This window comes from Phoca vitulina, unplaced genomic scaffold, assembly GCF_004348235.1.
Source record: "Phoca vitulina isolate PV1807 unplaced genomic scaffold, GSC_HSeal_1.0 scaffold17, whole genome shotgun sequence".
Lineage (NCBI taxonomy): Eukaryota > Metazoa > Chordata > Mammalia > Carnivora > Phocidae > Phoca > Phoca vitulina.
Window position 1 is genome coordinate 27048317 of NW_022589720.1, and position 25058 is coordinate 27073374.

General features: G+C 42.3%; 1 protein-coding gene across 2 annotated transcripts in view; it reads right to left on the reverse strand.

The window, feature by feature from the left end:
• The window catches only part of AGXT2 (alanine--glyoxylate aminotransferase 2), a 35620-nt gene that overhangs the window by 8026 nt on the left and 2536 nt on the right, over positions 1-25058 (reverse strand). Inside the window, exons 2-12 of one of the 2 annotated variants that reach the window (XM_032415377.1) lie at positions 20957-21045; positions 19406-19590; positions 16512-16635; positions 15086-15180; positions 13414-13507; positions 12662-12755; positions 8486-8586; positions 7811-7903; positions 4893-5025; positions 2545-2636; positions 869-1018 (exon numbers count right to left, since the gene is read on the reverse strand). In XM_032415377.1, coding sequence (XP_032271268.1) covers positions 869-1018; positions 2545-2636; positions 4893-5025; positions 7811-7903; positions 8486-8586; positions 12662-12755; positions 13414-13507; positions 15086-15180; positions 16512-16635; positions 19406-19590; positions 20957-21045 — 1250 coding nt within the window. The remainder of the gene's footprint in view (positions 1-868; positions 1019-2544; positions 2637-4892; positions 5026-7810; positions 7904-8485; positions 8587-12661; positions 12756-13413; positions 13508-15085; positions 15181-16511; positions 16636-19405; positions 19591-20956; positions 21046-25058) is intronic. The other variant, XM_032415378.1, reaches the window with a different exon arrangement.

Consider the following 25058-nt stretch of genomic DNA (forward strand, 5'->3'; position numbering starts at 1 on the left):
AACACCAACCCTCCTAAACTAGGATGCTGTGTTAAGATCAAATAGCAAGAAACCACTTAAGAGAAAGTTGGACAAGAGTTAAGGTGAAGGGGTTAGTCTGACTCTTCACCTTGGGGCCAAGATTCTCCCCCTGTTGCTCCTCTCAGCGGGTCTAGGCTTTGCTTTTATGGAGGAGAGGGACATGGGCTGCAGGGGCAGCCGTGGAGACACAGGGAAGGATTTGAGAGATGTGGCAAAGAAAGGATCAACAGGATTTGGCACTAGAAACAAGGGAGAGAAGGAGTTACGGGCTGGGTAATTGGGAGAACTGTGGAGGGTGAGAAACAGAAACAGTGAACTAGGAGGAATAACTAGTTTGGGGGAAAATGCCAAGTTTAATTGTTGTCATATTGAGTTTGAGGCCACAGTGGGAAATGTTATCAGAAAATCACACCCTGCCTGGTTACTTGGGAGATGGAAAAATATTCACAAATTCAAAATCCTATAGATCCTTAATGTCCTCACCCCAAACCATCATCACAACTCTCTCCTGGTCTTCTCCCTTACTTCCACGAGCTCTCTGGGCCACCTGCTGCTCTCCAAATAACTTCCTCCCTTCCCCATATGTCTAATTCTAAATATTCAGTCATCACCAATGTTCTTTGCCTTGAGTGGCAGGAAAAATATCATCTCCCTGTTCCAAATGCCCTCCCTCACTCCTCTAGAACTCTTGATGACCTGCTAGTGTTTGGCACTCCCTGTTTATCTTGGCTGAGCTTGGTGTGCTCTCTCCCTGAGAATGAATGAAGTGATCTTGTAGCTCATGCTTCCTCCTTTAATTCTTCCCGACCCCAAGAAGTCACAGAGAGTGCAGCAGATCAGAACCTACCTTATCCTTCACCATTTCTATTCCTATCATGAGGCCTTTGCCTCGGACATCTCCGACAATCTCAAACTCATCCCGCAGCTCAGCAAACTTCTGTAGCATGTAGGTGCCAACTTCTTGACTGTTTTCCTGCAGCTTTTCTTCTTTAATCACCTGTTTAGAGAAAGTCCCAAATGGTCTTGCATTAAAAAAGAAAAGTTCTAATATTGACTGAGAAACACAGAGAGGTAAATGTGTATGACCTTCTTTACAGAAACTTGACCAGACACTTGGAACCCAAAGTCTAATGTGACCATGCCCTGTACTACAAAAAGCTTTGCTGTAAGGAGAAAAAAGAGGCTTGGTATAGGGGATACTTTCCCCAAACCCTCCTCATCTTCAGGGGTGATTAAAAATTTAGGAAAGAATAAAAGACATGTCTCAGTGCAGTCTGTAACACAGATGCCATAATCTTGAGGATCATTATTGCCAGGCTTGGCTGAGAGGAGGATACAGGGGTAAAGAAGACAAATGTTCTGGGGGAAGACCTGTCACTGATCCTCACCCTACTGGGAACTTACTGACCTATGTGGAGCAGCCAGACACAGACTGTCATTGCCCAAGTGTTCCACCACAGGGCCGTGGCCTCGCGAGCTGAGTGAAGCCCTGTGTGGGCCCAGAGCCAGGGCCCTGAAGATACAAAAAATTTTCACCTACTTCCACTCATGGCAGAGACCTGTGATTTTTGTCTACTACATACAATATACTACATGTACATTTAGCTGATAATAATTGCATGACTTCATGACTTAAGACCTGTTTGTTCACCTAAATCTTCTCTACCTGGTAGAGGTGACACAACACTTAAAAAAAAGCTGGCAATGTCTATAAAATGAAGTAAATGACACATTCCTACCCTCGCTTTTCATTTTGTGATTTTATCATATTTGAAGATACTTTTTAATCAGCAAGGGAATCTTTTACTCACTTATTTTTACTTAAAAATGCTCAAAATTTTTTGAATAGGTGAATCATGTGCCTCGTTCAAAAATCAGAATGTATAAACGTGTATGCAGTAGAATGATCCTTGCTGACCCCTGTCCCCCAAGCTGCCAAGTTTCCCTCCCCACAAACAACCACGGTGAGTCGTGTCTTGGGCATTCTTCCGGTAATACCCTGCACTCACTTAAGCAAATGCTCTTATGCACATTAGCAAGGGCATTTAACAGAGGAGACGCCAGGGAAATTCAGGGTCTGGGGCTGAACAACAGCTGAATTACCTCATTGGTCTCACTGAACTCAGTTTCTCTTTATGACTGTACAACAAAAGGAAGGAAGAATATAAAGGACAGGCCAAAATTAACCCAAATTCAAGGGTAGCAGTTGGTGACTCTCCATCACATACCACTCAAATAAAAAAGACATTTCAGTGCTCCCAGCTAGCGACATTTTCTTCTATTTCGCATGCATATGAGGTTTATTATAAATTATTTTGTGTCTAATGCTTCAAACACCCAAACTAGATCTTTAAAAAGGGGTGAAGGGGCAGAATAATAACGGGAAATCTAACTTAAATTCGTGCACTGGTAATTACCTCTTCACTTTAATAATGTGAGTGATAGAGGTTGGATAATGTGCGTGTGGTTTTGAAGTAGCCATTTGGTGAAATGAGGGATGTTAACATGGCTGCTGGAACATACCTCGAGCACCGCTGACCCAATGGCACAGGCCATGGGGTTCCCTCCAAAGGTGTTGAAGTGAAAAATGCGTTTAGCCAGAGACTTGGCAATCTCTAGGGAAGAAAATAAAAGGTGGTTAGAGAGTGAGACATTCCTATCTATAATCTCCCATCACACCATTTGAATTATATTGACTTTTGTGTTGTATTAGTAATATATTTCATGGCATCGTATCCAATTCATTCTTTGTTCACCAGAGAGTGGATGTTATGGATGGAATTATGTGTCTCCCCGCCCTGCTGACCCCTCTTTAGATGTTGAAGCCCTACTCCCAATGTGAATGTATTTGGAGATGGGGTCTTTAGGGAAGTAATTAAGGTTAAATGAAGTCACAAGGATAGGGCCTTTATAAGACTGGTGTCTTTCTAAGAAGAAAAAGAAACACCAGAGCTCTCTCTCTGAGGAAAAGGACATGTAAGGACGCAGCAAGAAGTTGGCCATCTGCAAGAGAGATCTCACCAGAAACTAACTTTGCTGGCACCTTGATCTTGGACTTCCAGCTTCCAGAACCATGAGAAAATAAATATCTGCCGTTTAAGCCACCCAGCATGTGGTGTCTTGATATGGTAGCCCTAGCGGACTGATCCACTCATCCAGTGGCTAAGGAAAAATTGCTTATTCACTCAATGAGAAGTGTGATAACAAACTCTTTAATGTGTTGTGTGAATTGAAAAGTACCTTAACATTGGATTTATGGGATTTTACATGGGACCTCCATTAGTTTACCTTTTTTTCTGTATTATACCCTTGGGACTAAGAAGGAAATTTTTTTTTTTTTAAAAAAAGATCACATTAGGGGCGCCTGGGTGGCTCAGCCGTTTAGCGTCTGCCTTCGGCTCAGGTCATGATCCCAGGGTCCTGGGATCAAGCCCCACATCGGGTTCCTTGCTCGGCAGGGAAGCCTGCTTCTCCCTCTCCCACTCCCCCTGCTTGTATTCCCTCTCTCGCTCTCTCTCTCTGTCAAAAAATAAATAAAAAATCTTTAAAAAAAAAGATCACATCAAGGATTTAGTAATATAATTTCTGGATTGTTTCAGGGTGAGCATGTATTTGGTTCATTATACTTCACTTTCTACATCCACATTTTAGTACCTGTAACAGGTAGAAACTTAGCATGTCTGATTCTATATTGCTTCATTTTCCCTTGTTGTGACCTATAGCTTAGAAACTTCTGCATGTATGCAGGCATGTTAATCACTGAAGGAATTTTGCTTACAGCTGAGATTTGCAAAAACTTTTTTTTTTTTTTTTTTTTACCCGAAACCTGTATCACTCGAGGAGATAAGGAAGTACAGATAGAAATGCCGATGCTATGGTTAAGATTTATAGGAATGACATGACCAGATTCCTGTAGGCAAAGATCAACTGACCAAGGACAAAGAAACTACCAGACCTTCCTCAGATGTCTACAAACATTGTCTACATCTCGGATGTCACCTCTGTCTCCAGCCCCGTCAAGCTTCCCCCTTTCGCTAACAAACAAGGAGTTTGGACTTCCTGCCCAGGGGAGGTGCTTCTTCAGGGTGATCGTCTGCCATCTCCTCAGTTTGCTGGCTTTTCTGACCCCGATATCTCGGCTCTCAAATTATTGGCCTTTCATGTGGAGAGCAGAAGGAGCTTGGACTCAGTAACATATCTTTATTCATTCAATAAAAACACTAAAATATCAGAGCACTTCATTATCCTTTAGTATCTCTAAAGTGTGCTCACTACTGGTGGGAAGAACAAAACAATTTAAAGATTTTTAATGATAAATTGTTCATAAAAATCATTTTCTGTAAAACCTCACTAAACCTGGAAATAGGGTTTATGCTTATGTTTATTTGATAGAATATTCTGGCTAAGTGAGATATATTGTTTTGGGCTGTTTTGTTGATGAGACAGAAACGGAGAAAACTGTCCACTCTGGACCCTGCGTTTATAACGTATTGGAATAGCAAGACCAAGAGTCTCCTTCAGAATGTGATTCCCTTGGAAATTTCACAGTTAGCTTCAGGTTGGTTAAAAAGGATCTCTTTTGTGGGTTTTGTTTTTGTGGCACAATTTCCTATACCTTGCTGGAGGGTGAGAACCCTGCATTGCATTATGGGTGTAGGAGAAGTACCCTTCCCTGCAGCAAGAGCGAAAAGGCCTGGCTGTCTTCTATCTCTTCCACAATCTGGCAGACTGTTTCTCTTTATCATTGCTTAAGAAATGCAGGTATAATTCCCATCACTGTCTTCAACCCACACAAGTTCCAAAATATCTGTTTTCTACCATCACTGATGCAAGAGGCCCAGAAGCAAATGCAACTTGCCTGTTGGCCCTACCTGGAGTTGTCACCACTGCTGCCATGGGAAAGCCATTCCCAATCCCTTTAGCCATGGTGACAATGTCTGGCAGGATGCCATGGGTTTGGAAGCCCCAGAAGTGAGAGCCCAGCCTTCCAAATCCTGTCTGCACCTGATGGAAACAAATCCCAAATCATTGGAAACCTTTCAAGAAATGACGGCTTTTCTGACTGTGATCGCCTCCCTTTCTTCGACTCTTCCTCTTCCATATCATCATGGCTCGTCAGCAGTATCGCCATCTTTGTATGATCATGGACACAGCACTTAATCTGTGGCTGAGCTTTTAGTTACCAGAAACCATTTACTAGCTTTGTGGGATTTTGGATATATTCATGAAGTCCTCTGAACTTATGTTAACTCTGTTAAGTAGAAATAGTAATAGCAGTACATCACAGGACTGCTGTGAGGGTCATAAATAATGCACATAAAAGGAACATTCTGGTTAGCAATCCTTAATAAGGATCTCCAGTGGGTAAGGGAGCAAGGGAGAAGCTGCTTCTGTCCGGCTGGACGAAGGAGTCACAGGGAGTGGATTGGGGCTGATATGGCTGCCGCCTGGCCCACATAGGCTAGTCACTCTCTTCCCTGTGATCTCCTTCCCTTCCTGAGAATTACGTCTTGAGATGATCCAGTTAAGCCAGTTAAATCAGGATTGAACTAAGTCAACTTTAGTTTATTTGTGCATGCTTTTTGCCCTCTTTCTAGAAGACACTCTCCCTGCTTCTTTATCTCACTAACTCCTCTTGTCCTTCAAAACATAGCTTCATCATCATTTGATCTAAGTTTCCTGAGTCCTAGTAGGGTTCCCCCTCGAGGCCCCTAGGCATGCTGCCATCAGAACCTCTCATCTTGGACTACTGTCACCACTGTATGTGTCCGATGACAGGGACTGTATCTTATTCCTCTCTTTCTCCACAACATCTGGCAAAGTGCCTGATAAAAGTCAGAATTTAGCAAGTAGAATGAATACAGAAGTAGGCGAAGTGCCTAACTGAATAAAGCCACACAGACATTTCCACGCAAATTGCTGCCAGAGCCTTTCTGGTAAAATCTCCTTGAAATAATAACAGTGGGGCATACCTTATAGAATTGTTATTATATATACCTTATAGATAGTTCTAGCAATTCTTATCTTCCCTTAGTCATTAGGACAATCCTTCTTAAGCTCCCCCTGTGTTAGGTAGTTTCTAATTATGTCCTTGAAAGTGATAAAACCGGGGCACCTGGATGGCTCAGTCGGTTGGCCGGCTGACTTGGTTTCGGCTGGAGTCATGATCTTGGGGTCCTAGGACTGAGCCCCATGTGGGCTCCATGCTCAGCAGGGAGTCTGCGGGAGATTATCTCTCCCTCTGCCCCTCGCCCACGCTCATGCACTCGCTCACTCTCTCTCTAAAATAAATAAATAAATCTTTATAAAAACAGTGATAATACCATCTATCTTAGAAAATTCTGGAAGTCATATATTTTTAACATTTAATCTTCTTTCTCTCATTAGTCCAACTGCGGCAGCTTCACTGTGTGCTGATTCCAAAGGTTAAAGTTGATTCTCTCACTGACATAGCAAACTGTAAGCTAACAGAATATACTTTTCTTTTCTTTTTTTTTTTAAATAGCCATTAACTTTCTTCAGGACTTTGATTGGTTTGCCTTCCCTAAACTGCCAGTGGCAGGTCGGGGAAGGGGGTTGGGCTGGCCCTCGCTTACGTGTGCAGCGCTCTGGGGGCCATCCAGGTCACCTGGGGGTACCAGACATCTGGCTGCAAATAAGGATATTGCGAAAAAAGTTTTGCAGAGGGGAGAGCCCGAAGACCGCTGTAGGGAATGTTTAGTTGAGGAAAAATGTTCAGGCCAAAACAGCAGGACTGAAACAGATGTGAAACACATTCACAAGCTCGCCACCTGTTCTTGGTGCATGTAACCACTTGTTAGTAGAATCATGACTGGTCACCCAGGAGTGAGCCGGGAGCACTCTGCGGTCCTGGCGACCATCCTCCGGTCCTTTGACCTCTTTTGCTATTCTTGGTAGACAAAAGACTGCTGTCTTTGATATACTCTAATATGAGGTGGGATTATGATTAAATTGATGACTTTAAAAAAGATGGAGGCTAAAGCTCACAGAGCCAATGAATTTTACTCCCTTCAGAGTGTGCCCTTGGAGGTATTATCCACCAATGCTGCCTTAACTCAAGCTATTTTAGAATTTTTTTGGAACTAGTTTTTAAATATTTGTAGTGGTGGCCCTCTTCTCTCTGAGAGACTGCATTATTTTCCTTTTTTTTTTTTTTTAGGGGGGTAGGGACAGAGGGAGAGTGAGAGAGAATCTTAAGCAGGCTCCATGCCCAGTGCAGAGCCTGAGCTGGGGCATGATCTCACGATGCTCAGATGGTGACCTGACTCGAGATCAAGAGTCAGACGCTTAACCAACTGAGCCACACAGGCGCCCCTTGCATTTTTTTCTTTTAATGTCTTTTCCAAACAAGTTTTGTTATTAATTAAGATGAATGCTGCCAGGCTGGTTAATACCATTTTGGCAAAATTAGGATAAAAACTTGGTTATGAGATTAAATTTCCTATGTGGTTTTTGAGCTGCACCTGACACAATCCCCAAATGGGAACGTAGGAGCCTTGGGTGATGACAGCGTCATCTGTGCCCACTAGCCACTCATTTGATAGACTCCAATTTGGGTATTTAAGTTCTGTTGTGCTTGCTAAATGGACCAACTAATCCACTAACCAACCAGTCAACTAGCAAAGGCTTCGTTAATTCATACCCACATCCTGGAATTCCCACAGGAGATGATTTTTGTCTTGGATTGCAGAGGAAGGTTTGAAGAAGTTTCTCCCTGTGCCTTTTCTGTCCTGGCTCCCTCCACCACAGCCCCTCCACAGCTGCTCACCTCATCCGCGATGCACACGCCTCCCCGCTCTCTCACCAGCTCGAAGGCTTCCCGGAGAAACCCCTTTGGGTACTGAACAACTCCGTTCACCCCCTGCAAAAGACCAAACCAAGGAGTCTCTAAGAACAGAATAGCCCTTTGAAACTATTAAAAAAGAAAAAAAAAGAAAAAGAAAGAAGATAGATCATTATCATCAGTAGCATTAGTAATACTAACAATTTTTAAAATGGTCTTTAGAACTGTTCCAGCTATGGGTGAAGAGAGGGGCCATTATTCTATGACACGCCTTTTGGGAAAAGGACAAAAATGCTTACTCTCTTCTGAGATTAGAAACAAATTAGATTAAGGGGATTTGGTAAAATTGAAGAAAGGGTCCCCCTGACAGTGCGGGTATTAAGCAACTAAAGTTTGCTGAGGTTTCCTTTTCTTCAGAATTCTAGGAATTCAATAGTTTCATCTATCTGTTCAGCCCAGGAATGCAAGAGACGGGTTTTTGAAGGTCAGTAGAAAATCAGGGGCCCTCTTTTTTCAAGGAGACCAAGAGAATGAATTGAATTTGGAGAGGGACACAGCAATGGTCACTTAAATATTTTGGAATTCTCTAGAATGTATGAGTTAAAACTCTCTGATAATTTAAAAGTCAGCCCAATTAATTTCTAAGGTCAATATACCCACTTGAATTGGCTCTGCAAAGAATCCAGCAATTGATTTGGCCACAGAAGTGTTCAGAGTATCTTTGAACTGTTCAATATACTGGTCCTTTGCTTGGCAGCAGTCTGCAAAAACAAACAAGAACCACAAACAAACAAACAAACAGAAGATGTGAGAACGGCATTCAGTAGAATGGGGGAAACATAGAAAAAAAGAAAATAGGATGAGTAGATTGACTAGAATCCTTAGGATACAGTAAACAGGAAATGAGGATATAGAATTCTGAAGGGGGGGACATTGTTTCGGAACAACTTGTATTTCAGTTTGAGCAGAGAAAGTAGGATAACCATAAAAACACTTCAGTCATTTCCATCTGGGGAAGAAATGCCCCAAAGTATCACTGAGTCTGGAATACTGAACTATTTCACCCAAGGATGCCTATCCTCTCAACCGCGGAGATTTAATTCAAATGTAATTGGAGTGTGGATTTAATCTATTTGAAAATAAATCTATTTATCTTCTATTGTCACTTAATTTGATGTACAGTTTTTTTTTTAAATGACTCTTGCAGTCAACTATTTTTATTTTAATATTTTATTTATTTATTTGACAGAGAGAGAGACAGAGAGGGAACACAAGCAGGGGTAGTGGGAGAGGGAGAAGCAGGCTTCCCACAGAGTAGAGAGCCCAATGCGGGGCTCGATCCCAGGACCCTGGGATCAGGGCCTGAGCCAATGGCAGATGGTTAACGACTGAGCCACCCAGGCGCCCCTGATGTACAGTTTTAAAGCTACAGAGTGTCTCAGTCTTTAGAGTTAATAAATACGTTTATAGAACAATTAGAATCTGGTCTAAAGAGGGATGTACTGGAGCCAGACAACGTTCATCCATGGTAGCAAGGGAGAGGAAGCCTTCTTCTCTGGAATACCAAGGGTCCCAGATCGACTGCATCCATACATGATTGAACCTTCAGAATTTTTATCCACGCTTCTAATTTGATTCTAAACAGCACCACACAGTTTCTGAACTTAAGCCTATAACCACGGACAGCAGAAGAGGTGCAGAGGGAGGTGTGGACGTGACAGAGCCCCAGCCCCAATGACGTGAAAGCAATCTGGGAAGAGAGCCACCACCTACTATCCTAGCACTTGCTTAGTTGCGTGGATATAATCCTATCTCCTGACGTCTAGAGATAAGGGACAGAAAACTTCTGTCATCATCATCAAAATGGAAGCACAAATTATATTTTATACTTCAGCTCTTCATTTAAAAATGGGAAAAAAAAAACCACTCCCTGGCCCCAAACATATTTTAAGGTACATGTGATATTTGGGAAAGCTTGTTTTGGTTAGTTGGAGTTGGGGGTTGGAAGTGTGAAGAAGGAAGTAATGAAAGGGGTATCAAACCCAGAAAGCACATTTTTAGCATCACTTAAGTTGTTTGATGAGCAGGATATACTAGACAAATAAATCTAAGCCTCTAGAGAATGGATTTTTAAATTTTTAGTAAGAAAGGAAGAGAAAACAGCCAAAGATGACTCTGAAGGGTGGATAGTAAATTCAAAAGACATAATCTGGGCATTTAGCAAGCCGAGCGGTAACTAGAGAAATCAAAAGGTAGAACAAAAGCAACCCTAGTGGCTTAAATTGGGACAAAACTAAACTGAGAGAAGGTTTTGCTTAAACCCATGATAGACCTTTAATGATCTGTCCCCGACTGCCCACAAGTTCAGTGATGAGAGGGGTCACTTGCCGTAATCAGCTTATTTCATTTCACATTTCACATTTCCTTCCTGAGCTCATTGCTGTAACTCTAGGTCAGGCTGCTTCTGCAGAGGGACGGGGTGCAGTGGCATCACCATGACAACACCAAGGGTGTGAAGAGTGGATGTTCTCCTGGATACCATGCGAGCAACAGAGACGAGACTGAGGAGTTTTTATCTTAGCTGCTAGTATGGAAACAGTTAAATGGAGTGAAAGGTCAAGAAAGAACAATTCTTAAGGAAAAGGAAACTCATTTTGCAAAAGGTGAGGAAGAATGACATGATGGGTATGAGGTCTGGGGCATTACGGGGGCAGTGGGTGTTAGGAGGTGAATGTCATCACAGGTGACATCTGAAATTCGGGGTCTGGAACGAACACTTAGAAAGACAAAAACCTGACAGAAAGAGAGAGGAAGGTAACGAAATCTCCCACAGCAACAGCTAGATCAGGCTCACAACATGGACCCCTGCTTATGCCCATGTGGACAGTGATGACATAATCCGGAAGTAAAAGAACTTCTACCAAGATTGGCACCTGTATGCGCCCAGTGAATGAACCCTAAGAGGAATTGAGAACTGGAATCCTCTATACTCAAAGTTGGCTTGCATTTGCAAACATGTGAATCTGCCTTTTTACAACAAAAACCAAACACTTCTCAGCTCCCCAAAGCCCTGGAGGAGGCTGAAGTCCCTTTTGGTATTCCTATTCCGTTTAAATATATATCAGCCATGTCTCTTGAAGATAGGAGTTAAGAAAACAGCTGACTTCAGATATGTCAAAGACAACAGTCCAGAGAAGCAGAAATGTATGTCTGTCATTATCATTTAACCTCCAGATGCCATTAGAGAGATGACCATGGGGTTCTAGCATTTTCAAGTTGGCCTAGAGCCAAGAAGGCCTCAAAGAGGGAGGAGGCAGAGAGGGTGGAAAGAGATAGGGACCCACAGTGGGGAGGGAAGTCAACGGGCATCTCTTGAGCGCTTCTGACTGCTAGGCTCTGCGCTCATGGTTTTATGGTCAGGTTGAAGTCTATGAGGTGCATGAAACCGATTTTAGTTCTTGATGCCCTTGAGGTTGGATACACAGGTCTGGCTCTACGGGTACACTTGGCATTGCTATTGTCTGCCTTCCTGTACAGAAAGCTCTCTTCTCTTGATCTCATGAAGCCTGGTAATAAGGTACTGCTATCTCCATCTTACAAATGAGAAAACTGACACAACAGATAAGAGCATTTGCTCATGGCTGAACCAACCAGGGGCTGGGAGTGGAATCCAGGTCTCCAGACTTCACGGGTCTCCTCAATCCTGGCCAGCAGAACGCGAATTGTTGTTAAGCCTGGGTTCATCCTGCTGGGGTGTCAGGGTTCACAAGGATGGCCATAGGCTGGGAGCACTGGTTTGGAGTCAGAAGGCTTGGGCTTAAGTCTTAGCTCTCCAGCCTCCCCGCTGTGGACCTTGGTTTGCTCATTTATAAAATGGAGAGTTATATATATATATACCTTTAAATCTCTTTACAGTTTTCAGTTCTGTGACCATGACATCCTGTTTCAATGCTCATTCTTTTATCTTCCTACCTCCATTTTGCCATTATCCCATCTGAATTTTAAGGGGACTGTGAATTTTCTTCCTTTCAAAGCTGATTTTTTAAGACTGCCATTTGCATTCTTTTTCTCAACCCCGTGAGTCAGATTATTCCATCAAATATCTTTGGCAGAAGCCTTTAGCTCTTTCTTTCAGCACTACTCAGGAGCAGCTATTCGAAGGTCCTGAACTGTGCCAACACGCATGAGGGGAGACCTGTTGATTAGCAAAGAAGAGATTCTTCTTCCAAGCCTTGTCTCATGGTAAGAATAGGTAAAGAATGAAAATAAAAACGTGATGGGTAAGTGGAAACCTCCCTTTTGAGAAAGCCTTTAAAACTTTTGCAAGAGATGTCAGCAGCTTTTGGGAATGGCCTTAAGCTTTGACAGATGCTCTCACTTTGGCTGGTATTCCGAGTCCCTGGGGGAGCTTCTTGACTGGCATTTTGAGATTGCTAAAAGTATTCTTTTTCCCCCCTCTTCCCTTCCCCCATTGGGAACTGGTAAACAATTCCACCAGCCTTGTTTTCTTTTAAAATTGATAGCAGAACTGTTGCTAATAGAGCTAACAGATCTCCTTTAATTAAGTACCAAGTGATAGTCTGTTTAGCTTAGCTCTGATAGCGTGAGATGCTCTTCCTCACAGCCAGATAGCACCGTGGTGGTGGTGGGCAGGAGAAACGTTGATTCTACGGGGGTGGGGTTGGTGGGGGGGTGGCTTTCTTGTTTTGTTTCCTTTGGCTTTTTCCTTTTCCAATCTTTTCCAATCCGTTTACTCAGGAATGGTTCAATCTTTCTCTAGTTTCCTTACCCCTCCCGACCTTCCACCACGCACCTCCCTCCCTGCCCCCCTTGAACCTGGTGCACAGCTGCATTTCCTCGTTGTTTGCACTGGAGAATCTCGACAGTGGCTTCCTCCCCAAGGGCCACGGAAAACATCTGGGCACATTGTCTGCAAATGACAAAAGAAAGAATTCGGCAAACCAAGAAGACAAGGTAGCCAATTTGAAGGAGCATGTGATACTGATCAGGGTAAGAGGGCTTCTTAACTTGATATTGAGATTCCCCCTGTGCTCCTCTCCCACCTAGGATGAAACACTAATATTTTGGTTTGAAAAGATAATTTTTTTCCTAGAAATCAGTTATGTGGGCACTTTACAAAGGAGACTGATTGCAGTGTCAGCCTGGAAACAACTTGCTCAAGAGTTTGGTGAGTAAGGGCATCTAAAAGAAGAGGAATAATTAGGTATCTGATTCTTTTGCTGAGGTGGGTATATAGCAAGTGAGAACAGGAGGTGAGTACAGGAACGGTTCTATAGAAATCTTATGCACTCAAGGCTCTGAGAACTAATTTCAATGCATTTTTTTGTTGTTTACTTGATCTTATTTAAAAACAAAACAAACTTTAAAGATCTCGATCACGAATTATTACTCAGACTCTGAAGGCCTTTCTAATAAACATTTCCTCCAAGTTCAACTAAGTCAAATTCAGCCCCTGATTAACGATAGGCTTTATATTCATTTCTAATCCTAATACCTGGACAATCTGATCAATCATACCACGTACCCAACAGCCTTTAGAGAAACAAGATAAAAATCTCAGAACTCACCGATTGGCAGCCCAACCCGCTGGGGAGCTCCATCTTGTAGGGCCCTACGTTAGTCAGGCCAAGTGTGTAAGGACTGCTCCCATGGTAGGCTCCTCTGTAGAGAGGAAGCAGTGAGAAGGTAGGTTTAAGTTCATTTTTCTTCGATTCACCATGTTAATAGAACACCATTAACATGCAACTCCAGTGATTTCTAAGAAATCTTCTAAGGCTATGCCAGGAAAATTTACTTATTTGTCTTTTCTCCTGGGGTCATAGATTTGAAATGGCGAAAGGAAGCTTTGGAGAACATCTGGGCAAGAACTCTGACCTTAACCGCTGCCCTACTGGATTACTTTACAGTAGTGAGACTCATCTTTTAGCAACATGCCAGAAATTAGATATTCAATGAGCATTAGTCTTCAAAGCAGTCACCTTGAGAAGCCAAATATTTGTTCCTGAGATGTGGCTATTGCACAAATGTCTCATAAGCCACTTTATTTGGCATATAAGGAACACAGGTTTTGTTTCTCTTTGAACCCAAAACTATCATATTTAATATAAATCATCCTAATCACCAGTCTTGGCTTCAAATGGGTTTTGACAGTTCCTCAAATCAAAATCACCCTTACACGAGGATTTATGACTATCAAGATGATTCAAAAGGATGGTCATCTATCTTGAAGGAGGAGACACAAAGGTGTGTTGAGCCCTAGTAACACATGACTGCTTTGAATAGATCAGCACTTATCTGGACATGTATATTCTGGGATGTTTATTTGGGTAAAACATCAATCACATTTTTTTGTTGCCATATTTCTTTGATAACAAATATTTCCTTACTCCTGTAGTTACTACATGTGTGTTTTATATGGAATGTGCAGTATTGGATGTGCTGTGGTGATCAAATCTTCTTTTGAATTGAGACAGAAATTATGGCCAGACAGGTGACAGAATGGGACTATCTCTTCATTCCATCTACTTTGACTGTAAGTCACTCTTTGACATAAAGCTTATTATAAGAGCCTGTTTCAATGTACTATATAAAATGACCCAAAGGAGGCAACTGCAAGCAAAATGCTTTGTTTTCTATTATTTTTAACGCTAATATAGCTGCCCAGGGTTTATAATTAAGTTATTAAATTATCAATTTTCAAAAGTCACCCGAAGAAGCAGAAATATACAGGTCAAATATGCATCCTCTGAACTTAAAGAGAATCAAAGGTAAAAAAACCTGGGGTAGCTGGCACTAAGAGGAAAGTAGAGGGCTCCTTAGCATAAGCAGAGATGAAAATGGGCCCACTGTCATATGATAGAGCCATGAGCATCCATGGGTATCGACCAGTCATTCACCACTCAGCATATGTCCTGGTCAATACCATACCTTCAAAGTAAAAAAAAAAAAAAAAAAACCCTGACATATGACCATCTCTTTAATTTTATAGGAGGATCAATGACATAAGTAGTACTCCAAGCTGTTTGTTAGCCCAGTCAGGGACCCCTACCTTGGATCAGGCCAGTTTAGATGGGGTTATCCAGTCATAAAATTCATTTGACTGATTCTGCCCTAACACCTAAAATTAGAATGATACTCCTGGGAAAGCCCCCTTCCCCTCCAGGCTATGTTTTAAAGATGCACATTTAGTATTGGAGTAAGGCAATGTTATTGAAGTTGACTATTCCAGGGTGTGATTACCTTAATGAAATAATGTCTGTGCTATTTGAATGTGTTCTGGCCATCAGCATGGCTAGGTCATTCGCTTCTGAGCCACTATTCACCAAGAAAATGACCTGGAGGGAAACAGAGACACATGACCTCATATGTTAATTTATTTCCTTATTACCCAATTAATTTGAAATTGTTAAAGACTATGTGTTCCAGCCTCTAATTATTAAGGAGCATTCCCTTCAGACAAGCAGTCCCATCACTGAATTACTATATTAATTCTACAGCTTTTCATTGAACAGCAGCTACGTGCTAGAGATACAAAAATGGCCAAGGATTATCCCAATTGTGAAACATTCCAGGCTTTCACTGGCTCTCTTCAATGCTGTTGGCAAAATGCCAAGATGAGGAGACATGATGAAGGGTATGGAATGGTTAGTGGATGAGTGGATCTGAGGACTGGGTTACTTAGCTCTTGAACCTCAACCACCTGCCTGGATTCTGAAGGCTTGGACAAGGCAGGCTCCCTGATCCTGCAGCTCCAGAGGATGTCCCAGCCTGTCTATTCAGTATGTGTGAATATTGAAAAAACAAGCAAACAGAAAAAATGCAGTTCCTCCTGGCTAAACGAAAGGGGAGAAGTGATGGGACCTCGGTCTTCCAGGCTCAGGGCCCGGGAGGCATGTGCTTATGCTTTTGCTGACATCCCTACTTCTGCTCCTCCATGAACACGCCTGGGCTGCACTTAGGTGGCAGCTGCTCCAGCTCTCTTCAGCTCTTGTAGATAATATAGTAAATAGAGAATCAAGAGAATACAGTAAAATAATACTAAAAGCGAACACTAGGTGCTGGGCACTGTTCTAGGTACAACATATATTAACTCATTGAATCTGGAAAATGCGAATCTTGGCCAACATTTCACCATCTCAGTTCAGTTAAAAAAAACATTCAGTCATTTCAGATGCAAAAAAACATCTCATTTAGCAAAACTATCAGTTAAAAAAACATTCAGTCATTTCAGATGCAGAAAAACATCTCATTTAGCAAAACTATCTCAGTGCATCTTAGATCGAATGAACTGAATGGGATATTAATTTTATTAAAAAATGGTTTCACTCTGTAAAAGGAGACATGCAAATGACTTGGTAGAGGGGACCTGGAGCAGAGAGATGAAAACCCCTGGAAGAACACAGAGGAGAGTGTCCAGGGAGGAGGCCTGGGCCTTCCGTGAAGTGACTCTTGCAGACATGTGGCTGCGAGGGGCTGCGAGGAGAACTTCCAAGGAGAGGCTGAGGCTGGGAGGGGATGAGTGAACACTGGCTGGCTTCTCCTTGATGCCTTTCAGATTTGGCTATTAGCTCACTGTTTCAGATGTTCAGTGCATGGATCAAATTCCCTGTTCATATTCCTGCTTCCTTGGGATCATGAGACTCCTGTTCCCTTGAGCGCATCATACCTTTAGAGGCTCGGGAAGAAGCACCGAAAGCTTCTCTGCGAACTCATGGATTGGAGGGTGGAAGAAGAGGGTACTTGTGTGCCACAGGCGTCCAAGCTGCTTTTGTGCCACTGCATTTACCTTCCTGGATAAACAGGAGAGCAGAGTTCCCCGTGCTGCCAATGGGCACCCCCCCCCCCCACTGGCCACTGAACCCAAACTTATGGCTATTTCTTGAACAGTTTCAAGAGGCTGATTTCATCCACACATAGAAAGAACTCTAACCAGAAGAGCTGTCTGGCAATGGGATGGGTGGCCTTAAAAGCTCATGGGGTCTTCACCAAGGGAGGTGTTCAAACGGAGACCAGATGATGATCTTGTAGGGATTTTAGAAAATAAATTCCTACTTTAGGACATAGAATCTCTTCTAATTAGGTCTTCTTATTAAATACCCTTTGAACAGTTTGGAAACTAGAGATGACTAGATGTAAGCCTGGGTGTCTTTTCATTTATTCTTCTAAAGAAGTATAGGTCCATCATGCATCTGTATGTAAGAGCAACACTTCTTCCTTCAAAGGAGATGCTGGTGTCTGATTCCTAATAGTGGTCAGTGTTGATGAACGTTTGTAACTCTGAAACCATATTCTGTGAAGGATCAGAAGGCTCATGTGGAGGGATAGTAAGAACTAAGGGTAGATACGTAGGTCCTGACGAGGAACGCTTTGAAAAGATAGGCCAGGATATTTGAACTTGATCTAAAGGACAGCAGTGGCTAAAGTTACATACCAGTTGTTCGTTATTAATAGCTGTTCACACACACACACACACGCACACACACAAACCAGTTCAGTGGTTAAATAAATAAATAATAATTAAATCATTTTGAGAAATACCAGATCAAACAGATCTTTACTGCAGGACTTGCCAGGGCCTGTGAGTCAAACACCCACAGTTTCTCCCCAGGAGGGAGATACAGTTTAAACTGTTTTTAAAACTTATTTTTTCATGGGACACTTTACCAACTAACCTCTCCTGCATTCAGGGTTCCATGACTCACCTTAGAAAATTGCAGAGTATCAATAAACTCTTAAACAGAAGAAGTAATTGTTAAAAGCATTGTTCAACAAAATAAACACGTGGAACACATGAGGGTAGGATGGAGTGCAGGAAGACTGGTAATGATGAGGCCAGCCAGGAGGGCAAGGTGGCCTTCTAGGGGTGGGAGGAGGAGAGCTCCTAGGAGATTGGGGTTAGTGGGAATTAGTGGGGGCCTGGTAGGAGAGGCATTTCAGTGGAGGGAAAGCTAGACCTCGGTATCAGGTTGGCTAAGGGGAGTAAAAGGCAGGGATGAGTCAAAGATGACTTCACCATTCTTCCTGTAATATCAGGGAAACTCCAGGATTAGTTAAGAGCTGCAACTAGTGGCTTCCCAGCTCCTGGCAGAGGACCTTCACAGAGTAGGAGGCTCACAGCTATGCCTTGAATAAACGAATATGTCAGTAGAAACAGTATAGTGGAGGGTATGATGGGTTTGGCCTCCGTAATGCTGGATTTCAGCTGATGGTGGAATATTATGGGGCAGGGTGGGGGTGTCCTGGAGGCTGTGGGAAATGTGGGGCATCCTAATGCCCACTCTGGGTTTGTTAGAGTTATAATAGTAGCTTGGTGAGGGGTCAAAGTGGAAGAAACAGAGTTGGGGGAGGCTGCAGAAAGTGCCACTCATTGACCAGGAATGGGGCCCATTCTATGGGGGAGATAATAACGCATGAAGGGGTTGTAGAGAGAAGAGCAGAAGGCTAAGGAAAGAAGCTGGGACACCCAGAGTCAGGGGGTCAGAGGGCAAGCTGCAGGGTTGGAGGGAGATCAGGAGAAGCACAAAGATCATGAAAGCCGGTGAGTGGTTGACTAACAGGAACAACATCCAACATTATTGATAAGAATGTTTAAAATTTGTCTCTACTTTGTTTTTCTTTCCTTCTCTCATGTGTGCTTATCACATATTTTAGACCGCCTCTGAATTTAATTTTACATGCTCCTTAGGACCTCGCATGGGACTAGTGCCTCCCGGAGACGGAAGCTGAAAGGAGAAGGCTGTGGGAGGATTAGGTGAGGCTAGACCCTGGAGTTAGAACTCGCTCTTACCACCTGACAGCTGCTGGAGGGGATGACTTTGCTCCTGCTTTCACAGAAGGACCCAAACTTATTCAATTGATTTCGGCTTGCTGCTGTATTTTGGTCTCACGTAATGTGAGTTTTGTTGGCCAGATGATTAAAGGCAAGAGAGAATAGGCACTAAAATGAGAGAGTGGCATCAAAACCAAAAGGACAACCAGAGAACCTGCCCGGGGCCTTTGTATGGGTGGGTTGATGACCAAGGGTCCAGAGACCCTCAGGATTAATGGATCCATGCATTTCTCATGTAAATTCCCAGCTGTGGTTACACCTCTCTCTTAGAATCCTTTCTTTCCTCATCATCTGTCAGAGGTGAGGAAGATCCTTAGGCTAGACGCGATTTCTCATCTCATCATCCCACACCCCCCAGCCAGCCGCCCCACGTGTTCTCTGAGAACTGCCTGCCTCTTGCTTCTTTCTGCCTTTCCCTCAGTGCATGGCCTCTCTCTGCAAAGCTGTTACTAGTGAGGACAAGCCCACATACACAGCCACACTCCAGTCACGTGGTACACACCACATGGCGTGAGAATGAATCAATCTTGCATTGTCAAGAAAACAAAAAATGCAGTGTTAAGATATTTTTTTGGCACCCAGGAAATAGCAGGGAGCATGGCAGCCACAAACCGGGCTATGCCAAAGGAGAGAGAATTCTTAGCCAGACTTCTGAATCACTAACATGATCGTTAGCCTGTTCTCCATATATCCTTCTGCAGTGAATACACTGGAATTTTAAGGATACTCACGGGTGGCAGTGACCGACGCTGACCGTGACAATCCCAGAAAAGAAATCCAGGTATCTGTTTCCCTCATAATCAAACAGCCACTCCATGTGACCCTGGTGAAGCAACAAAGGCTTCCGAAAATACGCAATCCGCTTGGGAATAAGATGGTGATTGTGGATCTCCAGGACACGTTCATAGGTGAGGGACTGTAGATAGGCAAAATTGAAGTGTTGAAGATCTCACATTTCTTACAAGATCAATAGCAGGTCCAAATGCAGTGCCTCGCCTCTCTACTGACTGAGCATAAGACTGCTGTCCTGTGCCCACAGTGGGTGTATTTGCCCCATGTCCTCCTTACCCCAGGTCCTTCCTTCCTCCCAAGTACAGGAAATCATTAATGTGGCCCTTTGATCCCTTTCTAGATCAAATATGAAGAAGGAGGCTGAAATTTTCTACCTCTCAGTGGAAAGCCTTTTCTTTGAATTCATTTCAGCTGTAGGAAAAAATAAAAAGACTTTTTTATTTTTATTTTTTTAAATTTAATTTAATTTTATTATGTTATGTTGGTCACCGTACATCATTAGCTTTTGATGTAGTGATCCACGAATTATTGTTTTCGTATAACACCCAGTGCTCCATCCAGTACGTGCCCTCCTTAATACCCATCATCAGGCTAACCCCTCCCCCCACCCCCCCTCTCCTCTAAAACCCTCAGTTTGTTTCTTGGAGTCTATAGTCTCTCATGGTTCATCTCCCCCTCCGATTTCCCCCCTTTCATTTAATAAAAAGACTTTAGAAGTAAATGTCTGCTGTAATGTCTTTTCTTTCTTTCTTTTCTTTCTTTTTTCTTTCTTCTTTCTTTTTTTTCTTTCTTTCTTTCTTTTTTCCTGCAGTTTTTTTTTTTTTTTTGAATGAAAAGAAAATGAAGTGCTGGTGGTGTTCATGTCTTCACCAAACTTTCTCCTATACTTCTCTTCTTTATGGGTACCTCCTGACTATTGACTCTACAATTTCTAACCTATGAGTATTTTGTATGTAGAATAAAGGGGATGGAAAGGGAGGGAAGGAGGAAGGGAGGGAGAGAGGGAAAGAGGGAAGGCGGGGAGAGAGAGAGAGAGAAAGAGAAGCCCAATATTTCTTAATCTGAGAGCAAAATTATAACTTTATATTTTGGAGAGAAGGATTCCTGAACGTCAGATCACGCATTGCTGTATGAGAGAGTCAAAACAATATTTTAGAAAGTAAATGTGTGGTACCACATTTGTGATATATTGTCTTTGTGTGTGTGTATCTATATTTATATCCCTGTGATAAATACAAATGGTCTCTTTCTTGTACTCTTGGTCTGTCTCTGCTCTGTCTCTCTCTCACACATGTACAACAATTCATGCAACAGTATTGAGTGGAGTAAGAGGGTTCAGATGCTCCCGGTGACTTAAAGGATAGAATATCTAGGATGCTAGGACTCAGTGGCAGGCAGGGCCATCTGTGGGTCCTTCTTGAGGAAATGATTAATTTAGCCCTTTCAAGAAATACCACTTTCTTAGGTTTTCCTAAAGTACTGACTCTTACCTGGTATTTTTCAGGTGTGAAGTCACATGGAGGCATTCTGGGTTTTGTATGAAGACCAAGATTTGCAACAGATGTCCAGAAAGCACCTGCTGAAAGTGAAGTGAGTTAGGGTCCTCAATTAAACATCAAATAAGCCTGTTTGGAAAAATCACCTATATACAGTAATCTGAATCAAGATCCTTAGGCAATTTCATTTATTTCTTAGTTTAAAAAAATAATTCAAATCGACCTTTAGTTTGGATTTAAAAACCGAGGTATCTCAATAACAAATTTTTGGGAGGAAAAGAGGAATTTCTTTCCAATCTAGTCAACAAAAGCATGGAGGATATTGGGGAAAGTCTTGTTTTTCCCACTGTGGTCCCTCACGAGCTCCTCCACACCCTGCCCAAGGGGCTGTATTTCTCTCTACAGTCCACCAAACTTCTGCCACTGGGGTGCATTGCTGGAATAGATCTTCTTTGTTAATAGAGGCGCTTTCTAAGCTTTGAGCTGCGTAGTGCCCGAATCTTGGTGCCAATCCCAGTTCCTGATACCAGGTTGGCTTTCGGTAAACAGTGAATGAATGGCTGTTGACTATCCTTATAGAGAATGAGTAGAGATAGGTGGTAGGCAATGTACTGTGATAACAAATACACACAAATAGACCCGGAAGACAAAACCTTCCTCCAAAACACAACACAAGACCAGACCACAGCAAAGCAAAGATAAGGTGAGCCAGAGGAATCACTTAATATTTGGAGCTAGAAGGGACCTCAGATTTTTATTGTTGCTGTTAAAATGCTCACTTTATAGATGAGGAAACCAGCCCCAAGTGGTAAATTAATTTGCTTAAGTTCACCAAGCTAGTTAGCTGCAGAACAAGAATGAAACTCCAAGTGTCTGGCTTCCAGCCTACTTCTCTTTTTCTCATTCATTGGCCAACCCTCTTCTCCAACCAGGTTTTGACCTGTCTCAAGCTGTGGGATGGGACAATGGAGTTACAGAATATCACAGTTGGAAGAGATGTCTAGAGACCTTGTAAGTACTCTTAGAAAAGAATACTGCTACTTTTGAAGATTCAAGGTCAGTATCAAGATCATTTTCCAGGTGGAGAGAGCTGAGAAAATCATGCCTCTTATCCAGCATGAAGGTTTGAATCCCTCGATGAAATGTTGCTGTTTTGTGTGGCAACGAAGTCACAGTCCTGAGCAACACAATGAACAATTGTGTTTTTAAATGAAGCTGGAAAGTAACAGCTCTGAATATGTTTTCTTTCAAAAAGATCTCATTCACTTTTCTGCTCTAAATAATCACTAATGTCATTAATTTGCTCTTACTTTAAAAACAAGTGACTTGAGGCTATCCATGCATAGAAATGAGAAAAAAAATATAACAGCTTAAGTTTTCTGAGAATTTCACCCTTTGAAAAGCTTTTCATTGTGTCTCTCTGCATTAGTTACTCTTTTGGGGAAATGGAAAAAAAATATTCTGAGTGTTTCTAAGAATTCAAATTCCCTTCACTCTTTTAGTCCCTTTTTCCTACCTGCACAATTGGAGCTGCCCATTGAGAAGGCTATAAGTTCTCTTGATGCCAAAGCTATAGGGATTATGAAAGTAGGTTGGGGGGTGGGGCAGAGTTGGGGAGAAGGATTTGATAAAGAAGAGCCCAAATTTTAAACAGTCAAGGCAGGTTTATTCAGTTCTTTGCTCACCAAACTGATAGGAATGTGATGGTGGAGTGAGGGCTCCAAATGAAATACATGAAATCCTGTTGGAAGGAAGGAAGGGAGGAAGGAAGGAAGGAAGGAAGGAAGGAAGGAAGGAAGGAAGGATGGAAGGAAGGAAGGAAGGAGGGGAAGTGGGAAGGGGGAAGGAAGGAAGGAGGGAGGGAGGGAGGGAGAGAGGGAAGGAAGGAAGGAAGGAAAAAAGGAAAGGAGGAAGGAAGCAAGGAGAAAAGGAATTAGTCAATAGTGAAGTAAGTCTAGATAACATCTCACAAATCTATGGCCTTTCATATCTCCCCTCTCACCAAACAACTCAAACTCAAAACTAATAGTAATGATAATAACTGATGGACATAAAGAAACAAAAAGGCTTTTCATTATTTGGTTTTCATTATTTGCTAGAAAGAAATGTAAAGTCTAAACATCTGGATAATTGCCTTCATTCTTTATTCAAAATAGCCTGTTCTTTTTTAAATTTAATTTTATTATGTTAGTCACCATACAGTACATCATTAGTTTTTGATGTAGTGTTCCATGATACATTGTTTGCGTATAACACCCAGTGCTCCATTCAGTACGTGCCCTCTTTAATACCTATCACCAGGCTAACCCATCCCCCACCCCCCTCCCCTCTAGAACCCTCAGTTTGTTTCTCAGAGTCCATAGTCTCTCATGGTTCATCTCCCCCTCCGATTTTCCCCCCTTCACAAAATAGCTTGTTTTGAGGACGACACAAGAGTTGAGGGTTAATAAACTTTTGGGTTCCTGGAGATTGTGGGTGTGCATGTACACACATGGGGGCTATGTGTGTGTGTGTGCGGGGGGGAAGACAGACCCAAGAGAGATGGGGGAAGGGATAACTGAGATCTGGGTTCATAAAACAGAATTCCAGGTCTATTTCTCTATAGGCATTTATTTGGCTTCTTTGTTGTTTTAACTGATCTGATATTGCCCTTTTAGGCCTGGTGCTAAATACAGATGACAGCTAATGATTTTCATCCAATTCACCAATTTCCTCTCCAGTTCACCTGGACAACCCAAGATATTTAAAGGTGGAATTCTCTTTGGAGAACACCACCGCCATTGTATAATAAATGCAAATTATAAATGGGTAGTTGGGTTTAATTTTCCAGCTACCTAATTCTCACAGAGTTCCACAACAAAGTCACTTTAACTTGGTTTTCTTTCCCTAAAAATCATAGTATCAAAAAGTGAAAATCTATTGGGGCAAGCAAGATAAGGAAAGGAAATCAATTTTTGTGGGCATTTGAAAATTCTGGGGCGAAATTCTCTCGGTAATGATAAAGAGTTTTCTAACATTCATAACCAGTTTTCAATACAGAAGGGCTATTTAACAAGATCTTCCTTACCCTTTCAAATTAAAAAAAGGTATAAATTATTTAATAATACACAATGAATATAGTTTGTAGAATGTAAAGGTGATTTATTAAAATGCTAACTATGCCTTATTTCGTGTATTAGGTAACTTTACTTTTTTTTTTTTTGTAGTTTTTAATTTTATTATGTTATGTTAGTCACCATACAATACATCATTAGTTTTTGATGTAGTGATCCACGATCCATTGTTTTCGTATAACACCCAGTGCTCCATGAAGTACGTGCCCTCCTTAATACCCATCACCGGGCTAACCAATCCCCCCATCCCCCGCGTATTAGGTAACTTTAAAAAAACTTGTCACTTGAGACATCTCATTTACTTAGGATAGCCAATGAATTAAGAAAGGAAGAACTTAATATCCGTCACCGAGCTAACTCATCCCCCCACCGTATTAAGGAAGGCATGTACTGCATGGAGCACTGGGTGTTATACAAAAACAATGAATCGTGGATCACTACATCAAAAACTAATGATGTATTGTATGGTGACCAACATAACGTAATAAAATAAAATTAAAAAAAAAAAAGAAGGAAGATCTTATTCACCTAAGAGCCAAGGGAGGGACAGATTACATAAGGGGAATTTGCAGTTTTGAGAGTCTTTGGTAGGGTTGAGGGCTAGAGATGCCCCCTCCCACGGAGGTGTGTTGAGATTCTGTTGAAGTCTGGGTAATTGAGGGGCAGTGGTTGGCTGGGGAGAAACGTTATGTCGTCTGCTTCCAGACCCAAGAGGGGATCCTTTTCCCTTTGTAAATTGTTCCACAGTCTGCAGGAAGTTATAGGGGAGACTTGGAATTGAGCTATAGCACTCAGTCCCTCTGAATTGTGTGCTCATATCAGATGCCTGCCTCCCACCAGCGAGGCCAAGGGATGGGCATGAGACCTCCAAAGGGTGAAGAAGATGTTCTCTCTTTAGGATGTGATGTCTTGAGCAGATGCCCCGCATGGAGGGAATGGCTGCAGGCCCTCATCAGAGCCATGACCTGCTTCTGAGGCCGTTC